General features: G+C 41.4%; 1 protein-coding gene across 2 annotated transcripts in view; it reads right to left on the reverse strand.

Annotated features, from left to right (window-relative positions):
* Positions 1-20103, reverse strand: part of AMBRA1 (autophagy and beclin 1 regulator 1) — a 129338-nt gene that overhangs the window by 51949 nt on the left and 57286 nt on the right. For both annotated transcript variants that reach the window (XM_051791618.1, XM_051791619.1), the window contains one exon: positions 1364-1474. In XM_051791618.1, coding sequence (XP_051647578.1) covers positions 1364-1474 — 111 coding nt within the window. The remainder of the gene's footprint in view (positions 1-1363; positions 1475-20103) is intronic.

Here is a 20103-nt window from a genome sequence, read left to right on the forward strand (position 1 = left end):
CTTATTTCAGACCATGAATTGTATCTTTTTCTGATTGTCCTCCCTATCCCGGAGGGGCGGGAAGAAGTGGCTGCCTGGTATTAAACCATGACAGTCAGACTGGCTGGAGCTTTAACTAACCTGATCTATTGAAAGATGTTCCTGCTCACAGCAGGGGAGGTGAAGAAGATGATTTCTAAAACTCCATTCCAGACCAAACCATTCTTTGATCTGTGATTTCAATTCTCTGCATCTCTGCTACTACAGTGTCAACCACATGTGATCCTTTTGTGAGTCCTTTCAGCAACAGGACACTACCCCACAGAGACCTCTGTAGTCAGATATATAATTTCTGGAAATGCAGAACTGACAGGGCTGGAACTGGGAGAGTTTTCTTAATTCATTTCAATGGCTACCTGTGAAAGCAGAAGTCTTTCTGAAAAAAAAATCCCTGTTCTCTCTAAAAAAGTCAGCCTCTCAAAGCAGAACCTAATCTGCTTTTGCTGAGAAGTCAAGCAACGAATTTCACATATGGCCCAAGCTAAAAATCACTGTACAAAGAAACATTCATGAATATCTACCTCCTAGCTTCATCCCAGGCTGCCACAAACATTTCTGCAGCTGTGTAAGCAAGCTATATCAGGATACCATTCTGGATTAAAATAGCCTTTCTAGTCAAGTTAGTTTTAGCCCTGAAAATGTCATTCTTTGATCAGCTGACCACAACCACCAAATATGCTTGTGTCTGTGTAAGGAAGGCTCTTCCAATGCAAGAGCTAGCTTATGCCATGGAACACATGGTCTAAGGGGATATTGCTTATATTCCTAACTCAGGAGCAACTTTCACCTGAGAAATGGGGCAAATCACTGCTTTTGCAAATGGCTAGAAGGTACATCTACTTCCCGGGGCTTCCAATACTGGTGAGTAAAAGATCAGGGTCCTGATTCCCACAATGTATTGCAGCACTTTAATCCACACTAATGTCAATAACTTAAGAGAAATCAGACCCAGTTCATTAGCAGGTTGTAATTTAAAGATATAAAGACAGTATTTCTCTAGGAACTTTTTCCAAGTAAGAGAATGAAGAGATTGGAAACAGAATTCTAAGAGAATGGTATATGCTCACAAAAACGCTCACAGAAAAGTGCCCCATTTATACGTGGATTTGCTGATAGCAAGAATACACAAGCTAGACAGAGCAGGAACAGCTCTGCAAGCTTTAAGTCAACTTTCTCAAAAGACTAAGCATTTTATAGTTCCAAATGCAACATGACAATCAAGTAATCCAAGGCCTGTAAAATACAGATGCCTTTGAAATATCCCAGAGTTTATTGTAGCTCTGGTTGGTACAGACTTAAAAGACCAGTGCCATTTCTAGCTTACCATTGCTGATTTCAGGCAGATCAAATTTAGTGAAGTCCCACCACTGGAGTCGGTAGGTGGTGTTGGCAATGTTGCTGGCCACAGCTGATTGTCCATCCCCAATCACAGCACCTACAGAAAAGGGGGAAATAATTAGCAATTTAACCTCTATGAGATTATCCAGAAAAAAAGCTGGGGAGACAAAACCATAGAAAACTCAAAACTCTAGATTCTTAAAAAACCTTATTTATGGAAATGGCAACATGTTCCCAATAAGCCACAGAACACAGGAAATTAACAGGAAAGCCTCTCCCTACAACACATTTCTGACAGAAAATAAAGTTGATAAGAGGTAAAACTTGCCCAGACACATAAGGCAGAAATCCTAATCAATTCATTTGGTGCAAATTCATTCTTACTTATCAATACTAGTGAAGCTGTATTTTCACAGACCAAAAATATTTTAGTACAGCTATGAAGGCAGATCAGAATACATACTGATGAAAAGCACCACCTTGGCAAATTACACACATTTGTGGACATAATCATTGCTACTACTGTAAACTTCACGCAGAAGATACAGGTTGCCTACAGTATTTGCCACATAGTAAGGGTTGTAACAAAAAATTCACAAGGAAGACCTATGAGCTGGCCCTTTGCTGCTCTAGGTAGTCCAACCTACAGCAGGCAAGGGCTGCTCTGACTCTAGGCAAGTGACATGACCCTTGCTAACCACCCACGGATTTGGACAATAGCCCAAAGCAGAAGGCAAAGCAGAATACCTCAGAAACATCACAAAGAACCTAATTTTCCAGGCAGAAAGCAACAGTCACTGGTAACTCAAGTGAGCATACATTTGAGAAAGCTTGGATGCATTAAATGTGATTCCTAGGGAGACAAATGGTGAGGAGAAACAGTTTTAGATGATAGTACTACAGTCAAAAATCTCATGCTATTTGCAGTCTCTAGGGCCTTCCTACCTGCAGCCCTTGTACTTCACAAATGCTGGCACCCAGAGAAATTCAAGGTAATAGAATTTGGTAAGGGAGAGCAAAACAAGATCATCCTCGAGCACAAAGGACTAAAAGCAAAGCCTCTAGAGTCTATGCAGTCTGGATTTCAGTACTCAAGGGCTGCTCTTCTGCTATCTTGCCTCCAGCCCTCATGTGGAGAACAGAAAACAAGCAGTGGGATTTGCTGCAGGGAAACAGTAACTAATATCACCAACAAGACAGCAACTGAGTGAGGTAAGGAAAATACTCAGCAGAGACAGGCAACAGGAATTCTACTCTGGGAACATAATTCCAGAATATTGATCTTATTACAGTTATTACAAAGTTACATCACCTCTTATGCAATGAGTATAACCTTTGTAGGTTATACAAACTGGGTATATATATAAAATATAAACTGGAGAAGAACATATCCTAGGAGAATAAGTGTGCTCTCCCTCTGCATCACTGAAGCCTGACAACATCACTTAACTGCTCCACAAACAGCAAATTCATCTAGCTCATACAACTGCTGCACCTACTGCTACAAGTATAATAAAAAAAAAAAAAGGAGTTGGCAAACAGTTTTGAATTTTCTTCTGTGAAGATTCTGATCTTCTCATCCCTTTACCTGTAACCTTCAGGCTCGTTAAGGTGTTTATTTAAACCTCTTCACCTCCAAAGGCAGTCACATTATACACAGAGAAGGTAACAATGGAAAAACGCAGTACTGCCCCACCTACAGGACAGTCCCACACAAATTTCAGAGCCAGTAAAGGCTACCAATTAATGTTAATGCTCCAAGTAACAGATACCTTTACCAAAGGGATTAGGACACAGGGAACGTAGAGTGAAAGATGCATGTTCAGAAGGATTTGACCCATTTCTCAAAAGCTCCAAACCAGTGTACCTAACACTAACCACAAATCCATGATCTACATGCTTTTATTAAGTAATTATCTCTACTTATAATAATTATGCAATTGAGCAGTGCAATTATTAAATTATATCTATACACATACAACATTTGTTATATGTATAGTGAAGTGAAGTAACATTTGTATCACAAACCCTGCCAGATACCTCCCACATGCATGCATACACTGTCCTACAGTAAAGATGATTAAAAGCATGCAAACATTTCAGACAATCAACTTATGGAGAAAAATACCCCCTAGCACAGAACTATGCTATCCTAACCTGTATTGTTCTCTTTAGTTGACAGGGAGACCATTTGAGACCATGGGTGGAAAACTTAAGAAACTTAAAATCGTCACTACAGAGCTTTTGTTCGCCATGCAGCATGAGAACTCATTCTCAGCTGGCTTTGCCCAGTCAGGGTTTCAGCCTGGATGAGAGCAGAAGGTGCTGTTGCCTCTCAAGTTGCAGTGTATGTAATCTGGAGGAAAACAATACACTTCATCTTCTTAAATGTGGGCAGCAACAGATCAGCTCTTACAAGCAGCTGTTCTCACCAACCACCTGACACTCCTGTTTCCTGGGTCTTCCACTGTTCGATGGGATCACGAGTGACTGCAGTGGGTACCCAAGGGTCTCGGGCTTGTCACCCTCATGAACAGAACAACCTTTTACTGCAGAGATGATGTAGATTTCAAAATGCTGAAATCCAAAGCAGAGGCCAATTGAAATGCAGTGAACGTAGGTTTGATTGGCAGTTTTCCTGCGTCTGTCTATCACTGCGTAATAAACACTGGGTGATGGCAGAAATGAAGACAAATGCTTTCAGCAGCCCCCCCCCTTCCCCCACCACCCCAATCTCCATCCACCCCCGCTCAGCACATGACAAAAGAGTTTAAAGAGTGGGGGGAAAAAAGTCTTAACAAAGACTTAAAAAAAAATCCTCAAATCTTTTCTTAAAGGCCACCTACATGTGACAGATATTTATCCATCAGTCTCAATCTCCTCAGAGGATTCAACATATCTTGGCATATGGAGAAATGAACCTTTGCCAGTCAACTATTGCTCATTTATGAATCAAGTCATGCAAACCAATGTCTGAGTTTAGACTGAAAGGGAAATAAGGGGTCCAAAACCACTTTCCATATCACTCCAGAACTCCCTCAGTGAAAAGCAGGGTAACGCTGGACTACTACTATCAAACACTCAGAAGAACTAATACCCCAGAGCTACGCACAAACTTTAGGGTACAAGTTTTGAGAACATGAAACATCTATATATTATGGGAATTTCTTTCCCATGTATTTAACAGAAACCAGAGCTCAAATTTTTTCTAGGCTAGATCCTTTCCTCTTAAGTTTTTAGTGTCTGGTAGATTCCCCCATAGTAAGTGAAAAAAATATTAAGATGCTTACAGATAAGCTTGAGGAAGCTGAAGAATCCCCTTACCTAATTTGTGACTCAGTCTGAGGCACTGATTAGGCCCTGGTATGAAATTCCCCCTAGATTAGTACTTGCATCTCTAAGCATGAGTATCTTTGAAAAGTAATTACCTTTTTATGAAACCATTTGTAACTGTAGCTCATACTGTGGTTATCCTGTACTTGCAGAAAAGACCTATCACAGTTGAAGAGTTTTACATGTACTAGTTCTAGAGTTACTGTAATCCAGGCTCCAGGAAGTCCAAAACACAGGACAAATCTATTTGATAAACCAAGGATAAGGCTCTTTGCTGCAAGAATACACCAGATTTTTCTCAACCAGTTCTGAAGCAATTTGAATTCAGCCAAAATGATTATTAGTCTCTGAAGCCTAGTGGAGATGCAAGAGATTCTTACACATCTCTGACCGTGAAGTATTTTATGGGGCAACCTGGTTTGGGGAACTGCCTTTGATCACAGTAAATACATTAAATATGAATTTGACAAGTCTCAGCAAATCTCTATTCCAGGCTACCATGAAGACACAGCCTTTGAAGTGGCCAAGGTAACTAAAACTGGGCTAATGCTGTAGAAACAGTATGCATAGCAACCTGGTATTTTCAACAATTTATTTTGCTTGTTCTTCAGTGTACTAGCAAGCTGTAAATAAGAAGCGGGCAAAATTATTTTCATGAATGGATGCACAAAATGCTATTAAGAGTAGTTTGGCATACACTAAGCACTAAAGGGATTTTAAGATTCAATGTTAACTGATAAAGCCTCTAAGAGATCTATGCCCTTTGAAGACTGAACCCTCAAAAAGCTATTATTTTTCTTTACTGCAGATGTATAAAATAAGAAGAAATGTAATTTCCCATTAGTGTTCATTCCTACTACAAAATTTCCTTTTAAAAGGGGCAATACTTAGCATGCAGAGTTCCACAGTACTGTCAGCTACAGGAATTTGAGCAGGCCTCAGCTGGTAAGTAAAGATGACTGCCCTAATAGGAGCCGAGTTCAGTGCCCAAGGGCTCCACTCACATTGTGAACAATGCAAACATCATATGGAAAAGGGAATTTTTCAGCCACAAGTTTCAGACTTCAAAAGGAAATCAGTTTATTTGCAAGGAACACAAACAAAAAATGAACACGTGCTCTGCCCAAAGCCTCCATCTCCAGTACAGTCAGGATGGCTCCTTGACATCTTCCTATATTTCTTTGTCTGATCATCTAACAATTAATATAGAAATGCATCTAGTAAGCATTTCTCTTTGATGGGAGGATCCAGTTTTCCCTCAGGGAAACTAGAAGACATTACAGTCCTTTTCAAATGCATCTCCTCTTATCTGAATTGTTTGCACCTCACCAAGCAAACTGGTAATTTCAGGCTTCTCTGTTGCCGTTCACTGGATAGAGATCCCCTGCTCATGTCACTCAGCTACACACAGAAGTTGGAAAAATCAGATATGCAATAGCATGGTGAGTTTTTCCAGAACCAGCAAGGACTGAGCTAGAAATATTCACACAGAACCTCGCAGATGAGGAAAACCCTAGACTTGATGAAAAATAAGGTATCTTATCATAGCCTTTGCATGTACACATCAGAGCAAGCAAATGCCACAGTTCAGGAAGCCATCATCCTACTCAGGGTGACCAATAAAGAACAAGCAGTTTTAATTTCCTTGCTGTAGCTACATCAAGCCTCTCAGCTTCTGTTAGCAACAGATCAGGGTCTAAGTCTCCAACCTGCCAAGAACTTTCTCCAACCATTCAATATCAGATATGCACTGCTGAACAGAAAAAATCCCAACCAAATAAACTGTAAGGAATTCACAGAATCACAGAATTCCTTCCTTCTACCTCCCAAATCACTACCAATCATCACAGCCATACCACAATGAAAGTCTACAGCATTTAAGACAATTTTTGCACACTATTTATCTGTAAGAATCATAATCTCTCACGCCACTAAAAAAACCCCACAAATAAACAACAACAAAACACACAGAGAAATACCATCGGAACCATGGGCATACCACAGTGTCTTACTCCTCACCTCAGTGATGAGTTAAGAGAAAATAACTGCTCAACAACTGCTAGAAAGGAGAAGGGAGGAATGGGAAGTGAGAGCTTGACTTCTGCAACTGAATACAAAGTTAACAGTCATATGTTATTAATGATATGTAATTATTTAGCTTATGCATGGTTTGTAAGTTCATTCTTGTAGGGTAGTAAGTACAATTCAAAAGAAAACTGAAAATTCTGCTTGCAAAAGAAGCAGAGTTGCAAGCCTTAGTGGTGCTCTTACATTTGTACAACTCAAATGAAACTGTTAAGTGCTATTTTCTTCTTTATTAAGAAAACCTTCATGAACAAGGACTGTTTAAGATCAGATGTTTGCTTTCTCATTTGTCATTTATGATGCTTAGCTGCAGTCAATCTGAAGTTCCATGCAAAGGCTCCACTACACCGATTGTTTTACACTAAGTAACAGCATGCATGCATAGACCTTTAAAAGAGAAAAAAACCCACTTGTTTAGGGACCAGCATGAAACTCATGTAAATCTGATGCTGCGTAGAGTACTGGAATGGCATGTAAAGAGATGGAAGTGTTCCATGAAGCACTCGGGTGGAAATAAATGCCATCAGGCTACACAGCCAAGGGAAATCTTCCTACAAATTGAGGTGCTGTATCACTGAAAGAGCTCGACAGGAAAAGGTTATGGAAACAGAAAGAAACATCTGTTACCCTTGGCTGAAACAATTTGCAAGTTGTTTGAGAAGTGGGTGGTCAAACAAGCTTTCTCTTTTTTCATTTAGGCCCCTTGCTGGGAAGGGTAGTCACGGCTGGAGTCTTTTATCAGCTGACTGCCAGAGCTGTTAAAGGAAGTTTCTGCAGACATTATCGCTTGTTTTGAGATCCTTTCCTTATTTCCATGTGATAGCGGCATGTGTTAAAAGCATGCCTCATACTACCATATGATTCAAGCAGTAAAACATGTTTCCTTCAGTATAGCCTTTTAGGGAAAATATTCAAGCACTAAAAATATAGTCCAATCTGCATTTCATTTAACTAATGTTTTCGTTTGACCTTTTCTGTGTATTTTCAGCCTTTTATATGATTTGTCTGTATGCATAAAGAAACCCTAACATAAAACAATGAGTAAATGGTTGGAGAAAAGGATTCACACTTTCTTCATAATTTCAGTTATTCCATACATCATAAAATCCTCTGATACTTACAGAATCAGATATAAGAGCCATCAAGCTACTGCCCTGGTGGGGGAGTCAGAACCCTATTTACTGGAAAATACTGGGGAAATAAAGACAACTTTATCTTGTCAGTGTGAGGAGAAACAATAATATGGGTTACAGATATTCTGCATCTGGAGGTCCATACCAATCTACTAAAAAAGTCAGTGAGATAATATATTTTAAATCAGCTCCCAAGCAACTGATGTTGCAAGAGAAAAGTGTTTTTGCAAATTAATCGGGGGGTGGGAGGGGAAGAGGGCAGTGAATGAGGCCAAGACACACTGCTAGATGAAAAGGCAGAAAACAGCTGAATTTTGCAGTGTCTAAAGAAACGTGTATTCATTTCCTTTACCTCTGAACCCATATATGAGGGTATATTCACAGCCCTCCTGTGAATGTTGTAGGGTTCCAAAAACAGTAGGTGACTCTCCAAATCAAAAGGCCACATCTCTCCTGCCAGAATTTAAGTTTAACAAAATCCGTGTGAACGTGAACTAGGAAGGTCTCAATACCTAATCTGTGCTGTGTGTCACCCGGGGTTCTTCCCTCTGCTAACTCTGCCTCTGCTCTGTTGTCACTGAATGCTGTGCTTCCGCTCTCTCCCATCACTAAGTCCCTTGCATCATTACCAAGCCCTTCATTAAATGCTGTTGGAAGTCCGCTTTTTAACCTCCACATCTGCGTACATTCTCTGCACAAAACCAGAGCAAAATCTGTGCCTGGCAGGCATTTCCTTTTGTAAAACTCCTTCTTCTTTCCTTTTCTGACTTTTCAGAGCATGAAATGTGCCTGCTAATCCTAATTGCCTCAGATGGAAAGTCTTGCAGAGACTAGTCAAAGGGGGCATCCTTCCACCAAGCAGCTGTGAGCAGGCACCAGAGACTAAACTCTTGAGTTTCCAGAGCTCCCATCTCACTTTGTTGCCTTTATGAAGAACATAAGGACAACCTTCCACAAGTAGCTATAAGGGAATGGGGACTTGCCTCCCAGACTTCCCCTCCCCTGCCTAAATGGCCCTTCCAGTCCAAGAGCACATTCTGAACTCATTGTGTGACCTGACTCAAGCTAGGCAGTCCTCAAATACTGCTGCTATATGTCAAAACAAAAAAGCTAAATGTCTGGCTTTTCAGGGTCATCTGCTGATCTGCATCCCAACACCAGCAGTCTCACTGAAGAAAAAGTTTGTAAGGTCCCACTGGCACATCCACAGCTGGCCTTTTCATTAGCAGCACCATGGCCAGTATCACAGGCACTGAGAAACTGAATCAGTATTGCATTAAGACATTTTTGCCTCCAACAAGCATTAAAGAAGTTAACTTTCTGGTCTAGCAGTGTTTGTCCGGATTCAGAGGAGTATTTCCACTGCAGCAACAAAAAACTCCTTCAGAGGGTTGCTGTTATTGCCTAACCAGAATATTCTTAGCAACCAAGGCTTGTGTCCTTCACAGTTGTCACACCACATGGTCTACTAGGTCTACTGCAGTTCACTCATCTAACATAGATGCTAACACAGTATCAGACTAATCCAGTCTTGCCAAAAACTTTTGTATACAGTTTTCATTAATTCAGAGGTCTTGCAATTTCTTGAGATTTTCTTACAGAGACTGTTTGCCAAGACCCTTGCCAACTCTAGCCCATATTCCAGTCAGGTTATATTTTATCATCAAATCTACAGCTCATAAGTTAGTGTGGCCACAGTTTCAGTTCACACTAAGTGATTCCTCTCCTGAGAAGAAGCCCAAATAATGTTGTAACAGCACTCCCCATCTAACCAATATAGCTACGCCAACAGACAGATGTAGAATAGAGGCAAAAATAACAAGTGAAACTGCTTTACACAGAAAAGCCTTTTCCATTGTGAGTGTGCATTTTAACTACATGAAATCCTATTAATCCAAACAAATCAGCAAGCCAAATGCCTGCTACCGCCTCTGCAGCTCTTATTGCAAGAATGTGTGCTTAGCACAACTTGAAATGTGCGTGTCTTATGCCAAAACACCCATCTGCAGTGGAGAAAAAACCTCAGCAGTATCTTTGTAGAGCGCATACATGCCTTATCAACCACCACATTGCAAAAATACAAACTTTCACTAACCCAAGAAGCAGTATGTTCCCTGGAAGGGTTTGAATTCTGGAGATTTAACTGTGTATCAGTACAACAAGCTTCCACACTGGAGCCACTTTTCATTGTGGAAATAGCAGTATGCAGTATTAATAAAAGCACCGAGCACAGAAACACATTCAAAGGCTTGTACTTGCCAGTGAATGGAAGACTTATAAAAACTATTACTATCCTTAAACACATTTCAGGACTGCTGTATTACAGCATAAGCCTTGTTTATCCAAACTTGCAATGGAAATGCTGCATCAGCTTAGTGACACAGACTGAGCGATCACCACAATACAGAGCACTAAGCTAAACACCCTCAATGCTTGATTACATTCCACAGTCATAATATCCTGTGAGCAGGACAGGTCAGCTGAGGAAATACATATTTGTTCTGAATTTGTACTCATCTAGGCAGGTTAAGATGAAGTCACGTGCTCTCAGAGAAAAATGCACCTCCATTAATCTAGGGGGAGGTCCTGACAAATAAACTCCATAAACTAACAAAGTGTCTTAGGGCAAACAAAAAGCAGACAGGCAGAATTTACAAAATGTATTTTAACATGTATTCATTAAGAGCCTCTTGTCAGACCCATATGTCCTGCAGTCACTGTGTCTCCAAAGAAAACAGACATTAACCTCGCATAGGGTTAATGATGGAATACAGCATTAACAATACAATACATCAATACTAAGCTGGAAAGGCATCACTAAAGAAAACAATTTACAAGGTATCCCCAATCTAAAGAGCAAGGAGAAAAGGCAGGACAGGAACTGGAAAGGAAGCAGCCATACTTGTTTCTGGGTAGAGTACTGTTTCATACTGTTTTCTGGGTAGAGAACAGAGAGATAGCCAAAAAAGAAGAAAACTGAGAAAGCTGAGAAAACACAAAATTCAACAGTAGTTTAACTCATGTGAAGGCAGTTTATAAATTTAAAGTACGGTGAGATGCAAAGGAGGAAGCCCAGGCTGGAAGAACATAATGGGGAGAACCACATTGTTCCAATTGAAAAAGAACATAGTAAAAGAAACATACAGCAAATGAAGTACTTGGTTCTCGCAATGTTCTGAACCCTTTCTGATGGAGGAAGTTTTGAGGGTGGTTTGGCATGATCTAGATGACAGCAATGGAAACCAGATACATTCCTTATTGCTACTAGCTTTAATGCACAAAGCACGTTGCAGCATCTCAGTGACTCACAGGGATCTCCGTATGGAGCCAATTCAGGCTCAAGGGATGACCCAGATCCCAGTGCATGTAGAGCAGGACTGACAAAGCATGTCAGTCCACACCTTGATGGACCATGTGTAACAACAGGAAAGTAACCATGCAACATCTGGAACACAGATGCAGCATCAGAGCTCCCAGAAGGCAGCAGGACTCCACCAAGAAGTTTGACCAAACTCATAACCTTGCAATGACTTCTGTAAATCTGTGCCACAGCTCAGTTCAACCCAGACAAGTCCAATCCACCAAAATTACAACAGAGACTACAGATGAAAAGAGACTAACACCTTATCGCATTATTTTAAAAAGTATTAAAAGTCAAACTCAAAGCCACATACAGAAAAACTAAGGCAGCAGAAGTACTTCTTAGCTACTCAGCATGCAGGCCCTGTGCTACACAATGGACGGATACTTCAGATGGGTTTTATTTCTTTTTTAGGGCAGATTTGACCTTAATCCAGTTTGAATTAGCTCATAATGCTTCCTGAGGGTGCTAAGTAGACCTGCCCAAGAAGTTGCTGTACAAAATAACCGCCACAGCTATTCCATACAGCATTTATGAGCAAGAATGTAGGGAAATTCACATCGTGAAAATAGGGGAATCATGATTTACTAGTTTATGGTAAAATTTTAAATTGTACACAAAAAGATTTGGAGCAGGCCATGCTTTACTGGAGGTAGGGGGTCACAAACTAAAAAGAAACTGGTGAAAGGTTAAAACATCTCATCCTCACTGCAGCAGAGACAGAGGTCCGGCTCCTACGAGATTAAAGAACCAGCAGTGATACATTCTAGCAGATGATGAGCACTCCAGGCCAGCCTCTCAATCTTAGCATTCAGTGTAAAATTACAGTCCCAAATGACAATTTTATTAGGCCTCACAAGTCATAAGACAGCAGAAGTTAGACAGTAGCTCACTAAAATCACAGGAGCAGAGAGACTGACATCCAATTACAGCTATTTTCTTTGCAAGCAGAGAAGTTATGACAGGACTTTGCCTTCAGCTTTCCCTGTTTCTTGTGTCAACAGACATGCATGTATCTATGAATGAGGGTTCTTCTGTGAAACCTCATCAGTCAAGCTGGGCTAGGAAAAGACAGACGCATACTCTCCCTCTTGCACCCCTTCCATGCCTTCCAGATACAGAATCCAATAAAGTTCTCAGCGAAATGTTTTCTCACTTTACCTTTCAAAATCTTTGCAAATCTGCTCATTCCATGTGGCCTATGAGCTCTTTTTATGAGTTTTGTTATTGAGTCCCTCCCCACCACAACTTCATGCCTTCCAGTGTTTATCATCAGCCCTTCTCTCTCACTTCATCTTACTATGATTTCCAGTCTGTAAGCACTGTTAGTTACTTGCCTCCTCTCCGCTCTCTTTTTCCTGTGTCTTCTTTACCTTCCACTCTGGCAAAGTAGTTTTGGATTTCCTTTATGCTTTTCAGCATCCTCATAATGGGGGTAAAGGGAGTGTATATGTATGTGTTGGGTATTTGCCTCCTTCCCCCAGTCATGCTCCCCACCAGATTTTGAGCCTGACCCATCCCCAATATCAGGACCCATTCCATCATCTACTGCAAGACAACTCTAATGAAGACCATCGCCAGACCCATTCCCTCTACTAGACTTTTCTCTTCTACTATGGCATCTCAGAGAAGTCTGAGATCTGACTTGGTTGGTCTATCAGGAACCAAAAGACAAGAGCCTGAAACAGCTTCTGTGTGCAGCACACCAGGAGACATCACATGGATGGGTGCATGCATGCCCACACCATGAATGCTAATATGAACAATTGTTTGAAAGGAGACAAAGTGTTTCACCAGCTTAACTGAAACCCACGCCTGCAATCCCAGCTGCCTCATCACCACCTTTGACTCATTCCTCAAACCCTCCCCTCCTCCAGCCCCCATTTGTCTATGCGCAGAATCTCAGCTGCTTAGAAGAAAATTACCAAGCGACCTTACCTCCTCTATCCTTTCAACCTTATCTTCTCTTCCCCTCCTGCAATTCCTCCCATCATATACACAAGAATGTTCCCAACCCTTCTAAGCACTTCAACCTGCCTCTATGATTTTACTGTGTCAGTTTCTATCCCTTCACATTTGTCAGTAAACATTTGTATGCTCTGCTCCTCCCTCTCCCAATACAAATATACATTAACTTCTGGCATTTCTAAATTTCCCAGAGACTCTGGATCACAGTTTGGATGTCTAGGGTGAGAGGAGGAAATGCATTTACCCCCATATGTCCTTCTCCTTTCTAGCTCTCAAACTGCACCCTATGAACTCCTGGCAGTCACTTTTCTTTTTCCTCTCCAGCAAACCTTCTGTCTCTCAACTACTACTGAAGCTGCTCTACTTCAGTAGACCCCCTTCCTGGACAAAGCTCAGGACTAGAACTGTCATCATCTCTTTATTAGAAAAGGTGGTAATATTTTTGACTTCAATTACTCCTCCCTTGCCTCATGTGAATGACTGCCACCCCCCTACCATTACCATCTGTCCTAGTTAGAACAGCTGGGACCAGTTCATCACTGTATGGGTGTAACCCAAAACTGTGTATTCTATAGCCTTCCATGCCATTTCCCAGAAACTGTTATCAATAGACCATTTACACCATTTGCCCAGAGCAGGCCTGACTCCTCAGGCTATAAACTGAGTGTTAAGAGGCCTTTGAGATAAGAGGATGCTCCTTGTCCTCACACCCATTGTGGAACTCCCCGCCTTGAGAGAGGTACTGGGCATTCCTGCCTGAACTGGAGGATATATAATCTTGGGATTTTTTAACCACTTGTGGGATCCAGAGGAAGACTGCAGATCACCGCTCTCAACCAGACTGCAACCACCACTCTCGACTGGACTGCAATCACCACTTTTGACCAGACTGCAACAGCACTCTCACCAACAGGTTTTCCCCTCTCCTTTTACTTTGGACTCAGGGGGCCCAACGAACACCACTCCGTTCAAGCCTCAGGGTTCTGGGTTATACATTTGGGTTTTGTGGGTTAAAACCAATTGTTTGTCTGTATAATCGTACTTATTGTATTATTTTATTAAATTGTTATTCTGACTTATAATCCCTTTTTTGAGTTGGGTTCATTTCCCCTGCCGGTTTACCTTTAAACCAGCACACCACCCTAACCACCCCCAAAGGTGCTGAAAGAGACAAATGAGCGATTATGACAATCACCACAACTTATTCCACACTGATCTCTGTTTGTGCTGCCAGCCCTAAAGTTATCTCATGGGTCATAAGCCACACCTAGATACTCCTTCCCACTTGTTGCTGCAAAAACTAATGGATTGAAACAGCTTGGTACAGCTGAAATTGTACATAGTTTCAGGCAGTGCTTGAAGCAAGTGGAAGAGATGTGAACCTGTTTCCCAGATCAGCAAGAATACAACTCAGAAAACAGACTACCAGGGAGCTCAACAGGACTTAGAGCCCAGAGCAATTACATGTATAGAGGCTAGCTCACAGCTTCTGCTCATTTTGAACTCTCAGAAACATAACTCCTGCCCGCCAGGGCTGCTGAATTATAGCCCACACTGAGCTCAACGGGAGACTGTATCAACTACTGCTCAAGAAAGCAAAATACAGCTTCCTTCAATAGCACTGACTTGTAGCACCTGCTTAGTTCAAAACCAGCTCTGAGCTCCTGCAGACACTGAAGACCATTCCCTCTTCAGCTCCATTCCAGAGGTGGTGGATACACTAATTTAAAAAAGCACAGGGCACGGAGGGAGACATACATGATGTACACCCCTAGCTTTGGATTCCATTTATATTTTCTAGTGTTCAAAATCTCCTGCTGCCTGCATTTACTTTCAATTGAGTTCTGAAGTGATGACTTAAAATGCTAGTGCTCTCATCCTGATTAAGGCCTGTATTTGTTATTGCACAAATATCATTTGGCTTCTCTCCTCAGTTTTCTTCAAGAATTTTCCCTGTCTTGAGCAAGACACTTAACACCTTCCACATTTTTAACAAACCCAAACCACTGACAAATCCAGCCTTTACGTTTTGGGGAAAGTCCACAGCCTAAATTTATTTGCCTAGGCTCTGCTCTTGCCAAAGGCATGTTCTAAAACTCCTCCAGCTTCCACACAGAGAGGGCAACTTCTCTGTGTGGCTCAAGTTAAGTAAAACACACAACTAAGGTAAACCCAGAAGTCAAAAGTAACTCTGAAGAGGCATGTAAGTTGTCACTAACCTTGCAAAACCTTTCCATCCATCTTTGCCCGCAATCAAGGAAAACCAACAGCCAGAAGCATAAAATCAACAGCACCAGCTAAGGTAACAACACTATATGGAGAGAAAACTACCACTGCAGAATCTAATAGTTAACACAACCTTTAATTTATATACATTAAGTGATAACAGATTGATACATTAATGCTCAATTTAAAAAAAGGATCGAATGGTACAATACTATCTACCTGTGAAAGGGAGATGGAGATCGGCACATGGCATTCTTATCAGATCCCTTATACAACATCCAACTATGTTGCCATAGCAAGAGCTTCCTCCATCTTTGTGCCAGGGTGGCTATAAAAATGTCTAGGAATATATTCTATATCAAGCGTAGCAAATCTGGCTCAGGGTTTGCTTTGTGGTGTTGGGTTTTTTTCCCCCCATATAAAACACATAAGCAAAAATCATGACTAATCTCTTCAAAGATGACGGCCAAACGTGGCAGGCCTCTGAGAATTCCTACCCCTCTGCACAGCAGATCACACGGGTCCTTGCCTCCCCTCTGCGCTCTGGAGAATGGGTAATTTTTTTTATTTTTTCACCCTTTTAAAAGGAGGCAGCAAGCTGTGGGAAAATACTTCTACGGTTAAGTGAGCTTTACCACCCACAAAGAGAACAGGTCCCCAAGGGGCCCTCATCGCCCACAAAAAGATGAGCACTTCTGCAAAGCCTTACCCCTTCTGATATAATGATATCTAGAAATTCATCACTTTAACAATGCACACAAAAGGAATCAGCCTGCACCCTTCACTTTTAAGAACATCATCATCTCTCTCCAATGCCTTTCTGAATCTCAAAGGCAGCTTTAGCTTCCCAGCCACCAGTACAAAGAAAGGCTTACTGGGACAGTTTGCATCAGCAAATACATTATACAAGCTCTCTCCTGCACTGGGACCACTGCAGACACCCTATGAAGACTCCTGGACATATACCAGGAACTTCAAGACCAGTATTATGATCATAAACTTCCCCTTGAGACCAGGCAACAATTTTCTTAGTTGAAACACTTTATGTATTGGAAAAAACACCTGTTTCAGCAATCAGCTACCACAAAGTAAGCGGTGAACTTTATATGGCAGTACTTCAAGAAATAAAAAAACCCTAACACCACCACTCAAATACCTGGCATTTTTTTCCAGTCTAAATTGGTCTGACATCAGGTTCTGCTTTTTGTGTACTGAATTAAAGGGTGCTCGATCAGAAATCTTCCCCCCACAGATATACCTAGACCAACCAAGTAACAACAACTACCAACTACTTCTTTGATTAGCTAAATACATTAAACTTATGTCCTTCCATAGTGGAAGTTTTCCTCAGCTGATTCATCTTTCAGCTATTTTCAGTCCTGAAGTGTAGACACAAAGAGTTGCACATGGATTTGAACATCATCTGGAATGGTATCAATAAGATCATATAAAAAGATAACAGCAGTTTCATAGTGCCCCATACTACCTGCCTACATAAGGCCTTAGCATTATGTCATCACGACAAGAATTCATATTCCCTTGGTTCATGGACAGCTCCCCAAAGCCATTTTCAGAGTCTCTACATTGCCCAAAACGAGCCTTCACAAACTGCAAATGGGATTCATATTATTTGTCCCAAGGTATCTCATCTCATTCTGGGCTGTAATAATATTCACTTAGCCACAATGGTACCATTGCTTGGATCATCACTGGGAACAAAGTGAATGCAGGAAAGATCAGCCCTCCAAATAAACAGAATGCGATTGCCACTGTCACACTCCAGATTTTACTATCTACTGAAAGAAGTGGATCAATCTCAGACTCCAAACACCTGGTTCTTTGAAAGGCCAACAGCAGGAGACAGCAAACAGATCTTGCCTCTGGCCTACAGTCATTCTGTAAAAGTGTTTTAACTGTCTAAAATCTTCCCTATTGTTTCAGCTTAATTCATAGCTTGAAGTACCACTCTGTTCCCATTTGAACAGTATCCCACAAATGCATAGGAAGCCTATGAAGTGCTGGTAACAACAACCCTGCAATTGGCCACCAGCTCTTCTGTGACACAATGGTAAAACTTTTAACTACTACTTCAATGCTCTGCATTTGAGACCTTTTAACCCTTACATAGGACTTTCTCATGGGGAGGTCAGTCGTACCCATAGCTCTAACAACTCCTCTCATGAAGCAGCAGTAAACATCTCCAGATGTCTGGCGCACATGAGTAAATGCAGATCTTTCCAACTACGGTGCAGTCGCACTAGTCAAAAATCCCCTGACACCTCAGACCTCATCAGGTATATCCTGTAAAATGAAGTGGCCTGCACTCACTCTGATCAGAAGAGTTGTGCTCATTCTAATCTCACTTGCAAATAAAAATTGTAAATTATGCTCATAATGTACAGCCACTGATCCAGAACAAGTCTTTCTATGGACACCTATGCTACATAAGCAGGCAATAGAGGGGTTTTCAGCTTTCAGTTACCAAAAGGAACAGAAAATGAGACTCTTGACACAAAATAAATATATACTCATGGAAAATTAGTAACAAACCATTCTCCAGTAACATCTGCACTCTCGGACAAACCTTGAAAGAGCCAGAAGTCATCTGCAGTAACAGCCATTACAAGGTTTTACAACAGGAATAGGAGACAATCTCAATACGTGCAACCTACTCCTGAGATGCAGTGTTTAACAGAGCTAGAAAATACTCTATTCTCATCTACACTGAACCCCAGTATCATTTCACTGTTCCTGTGCATTCAGTCAATTTAGAGAATCACTGAAGATTTAGAGTGGAAAGGACCTCTGAGATGCTCTATACCATCCCCCTTCTCAAAGCAGGTTGAATTACAGCAGGTTACTGGGAAGTATCTCCAGTCAAACTTGGATACTAAAGACAGAAACTCCATAATCTCCTCAGGCAAATTGTTCCAGCATTTGACCACTTTCAAAATAAGTTTTCTTAAGTTCAAATGTAATTTCAATTTGTGTCCTTTGCCTTCTGTCCTTTGCCTTCTGTCCTTTCACTGCACATCTCTGAAAAGAGTTTGCCTCCCTTCTCTTCACTCCTTTATACACATTGACAAGATCCAGTCCAAGCCCTCTCTTCTCCAGGCTGAGGAGTCCCAAGTTGAGTCTCTCTCAACCTCTCCACTCAAGTCAGTCTCTAAACCCTCACTCATCTTTATGGCCCTTCACTGCACTTACTCCAGTATGCCCAGGGCATCATGCACTGGAGGTCAAGAACTGGACAAGACACTACAAATGCGGCCTTACTAGGTCTGAGTAGAAGGATCACGTCCCTCAGTCTGCTGGGAATGCTCTTCCTAATTCAACACAGTATACTGTTGACCTTATTTTCTGCAAGGGCACATCTTCTGGCTCATGTTCAGCTTGCTGTCCGCAAAACCTCCAGGTCATTTATTGGAAAGTTGCTCTCCAGACAGTAGGTCCACAGCCTGTACTGGTGAATGGGGTTATTCTTCCCCAGGTGCAGGACTTAGCATCTCTCTTCACTGAACTTCATGAGAATTTGCTGGTCCATTTCCCAGTCTATGAAAGCCACTCTGAATAGCAGCATAACTTTCTGGTTCATCACTTAATTCTTCTAGTTTTACTGTGGGTGCACTCTGACCCATCATTGCAGTGATGAATGAAGACCTCTTCTAGGTAACATCCTTTCTGCACTCAGCCATCAGAGCAGGATGTAGCCTGTCTAGTTTCAGACGTCTGCGGTATCCACACCAGAAAAGCACTCTTCTGAAGCTCCCTATATAATCAGTGTTAAATACACTGAAGATTCAGAGCACCTCAGTTCAGCTCACTTCAGGTGGTAAATCAGAGCTGAAGCTTTTTTTTCCTCTGCTAACTATACAGGAAGCTTAGCCTCACAAGTCAGATGCCCCAAAAATTAGTGTAAATACCTCCCATAGTGCACACAGCTGTGGATTCTTATTTCCATTTGACTCCTACCCCTCTCAATTAACACATTCCCAGACTTAGCAGATTGTGATGAACTATGGCTTGAGTTACAAAAGCATAAAGGAAAGACAAGAACAAAAAGAACTGAGCAATAGCAGGTTTTAAAGGTCACTCTTATTGTTCAATTGTTTAAGAGAATTATGGAAAATCTCAAGCTCTCAGGTGTGAATAGGTGTTCTTTCCATATAGACAGTGATACATAAAATTTGTTTCAGAAATTAAACTGGTTTTGGAATCACTCAAGCCTTGAGAGTACTTAAGCCTCTAGAATCAAATAGGGGATAACATAAGGGTTCTGATGCAAGTTCATTCCATCTGCCCTACAGTCTCTAGTGCTTTGCACTCCTAATGTCCTAGCCAAAGAATTCAAACTGTACCTGTTCACAGGTGTAAAAAGAGAAGTGTTTGTGACCACAGAGCATGTTTGCTGCTAAGTGGAAGATGCAAGTGAACAGAGACATAGAGCAAGCAGGGCATTATATGCAGACAGCCAGATTAAAGTTATTCCATTCCAGCAGAGAAAGTACCCTGATGCTTTCAGTTTATGCTTTTATTATATGACAGTGTACAGCAGGAGCAGACATCAAAACCGGGATGAGTAACCGCTCAGACTCACTGCAGAAGTTAATATTTATGATG

This window comes from Manacus candei, unplaced genomic scaffold (assembly GCF_025592945.1).
Source record: "Manacus candei isolate 608988 ecotype Guabito, Panama unplaced genomic scaffold, ASM2559294v1 h1tg000033l, whole genome shotgun sequence".
Taxonomy (NCBI): domain Eukaryota; kingdom Metazoa; phylum Chordata; class Aves; order Passeriformes; family Pipridae; genus Manacus; species Manacus candei.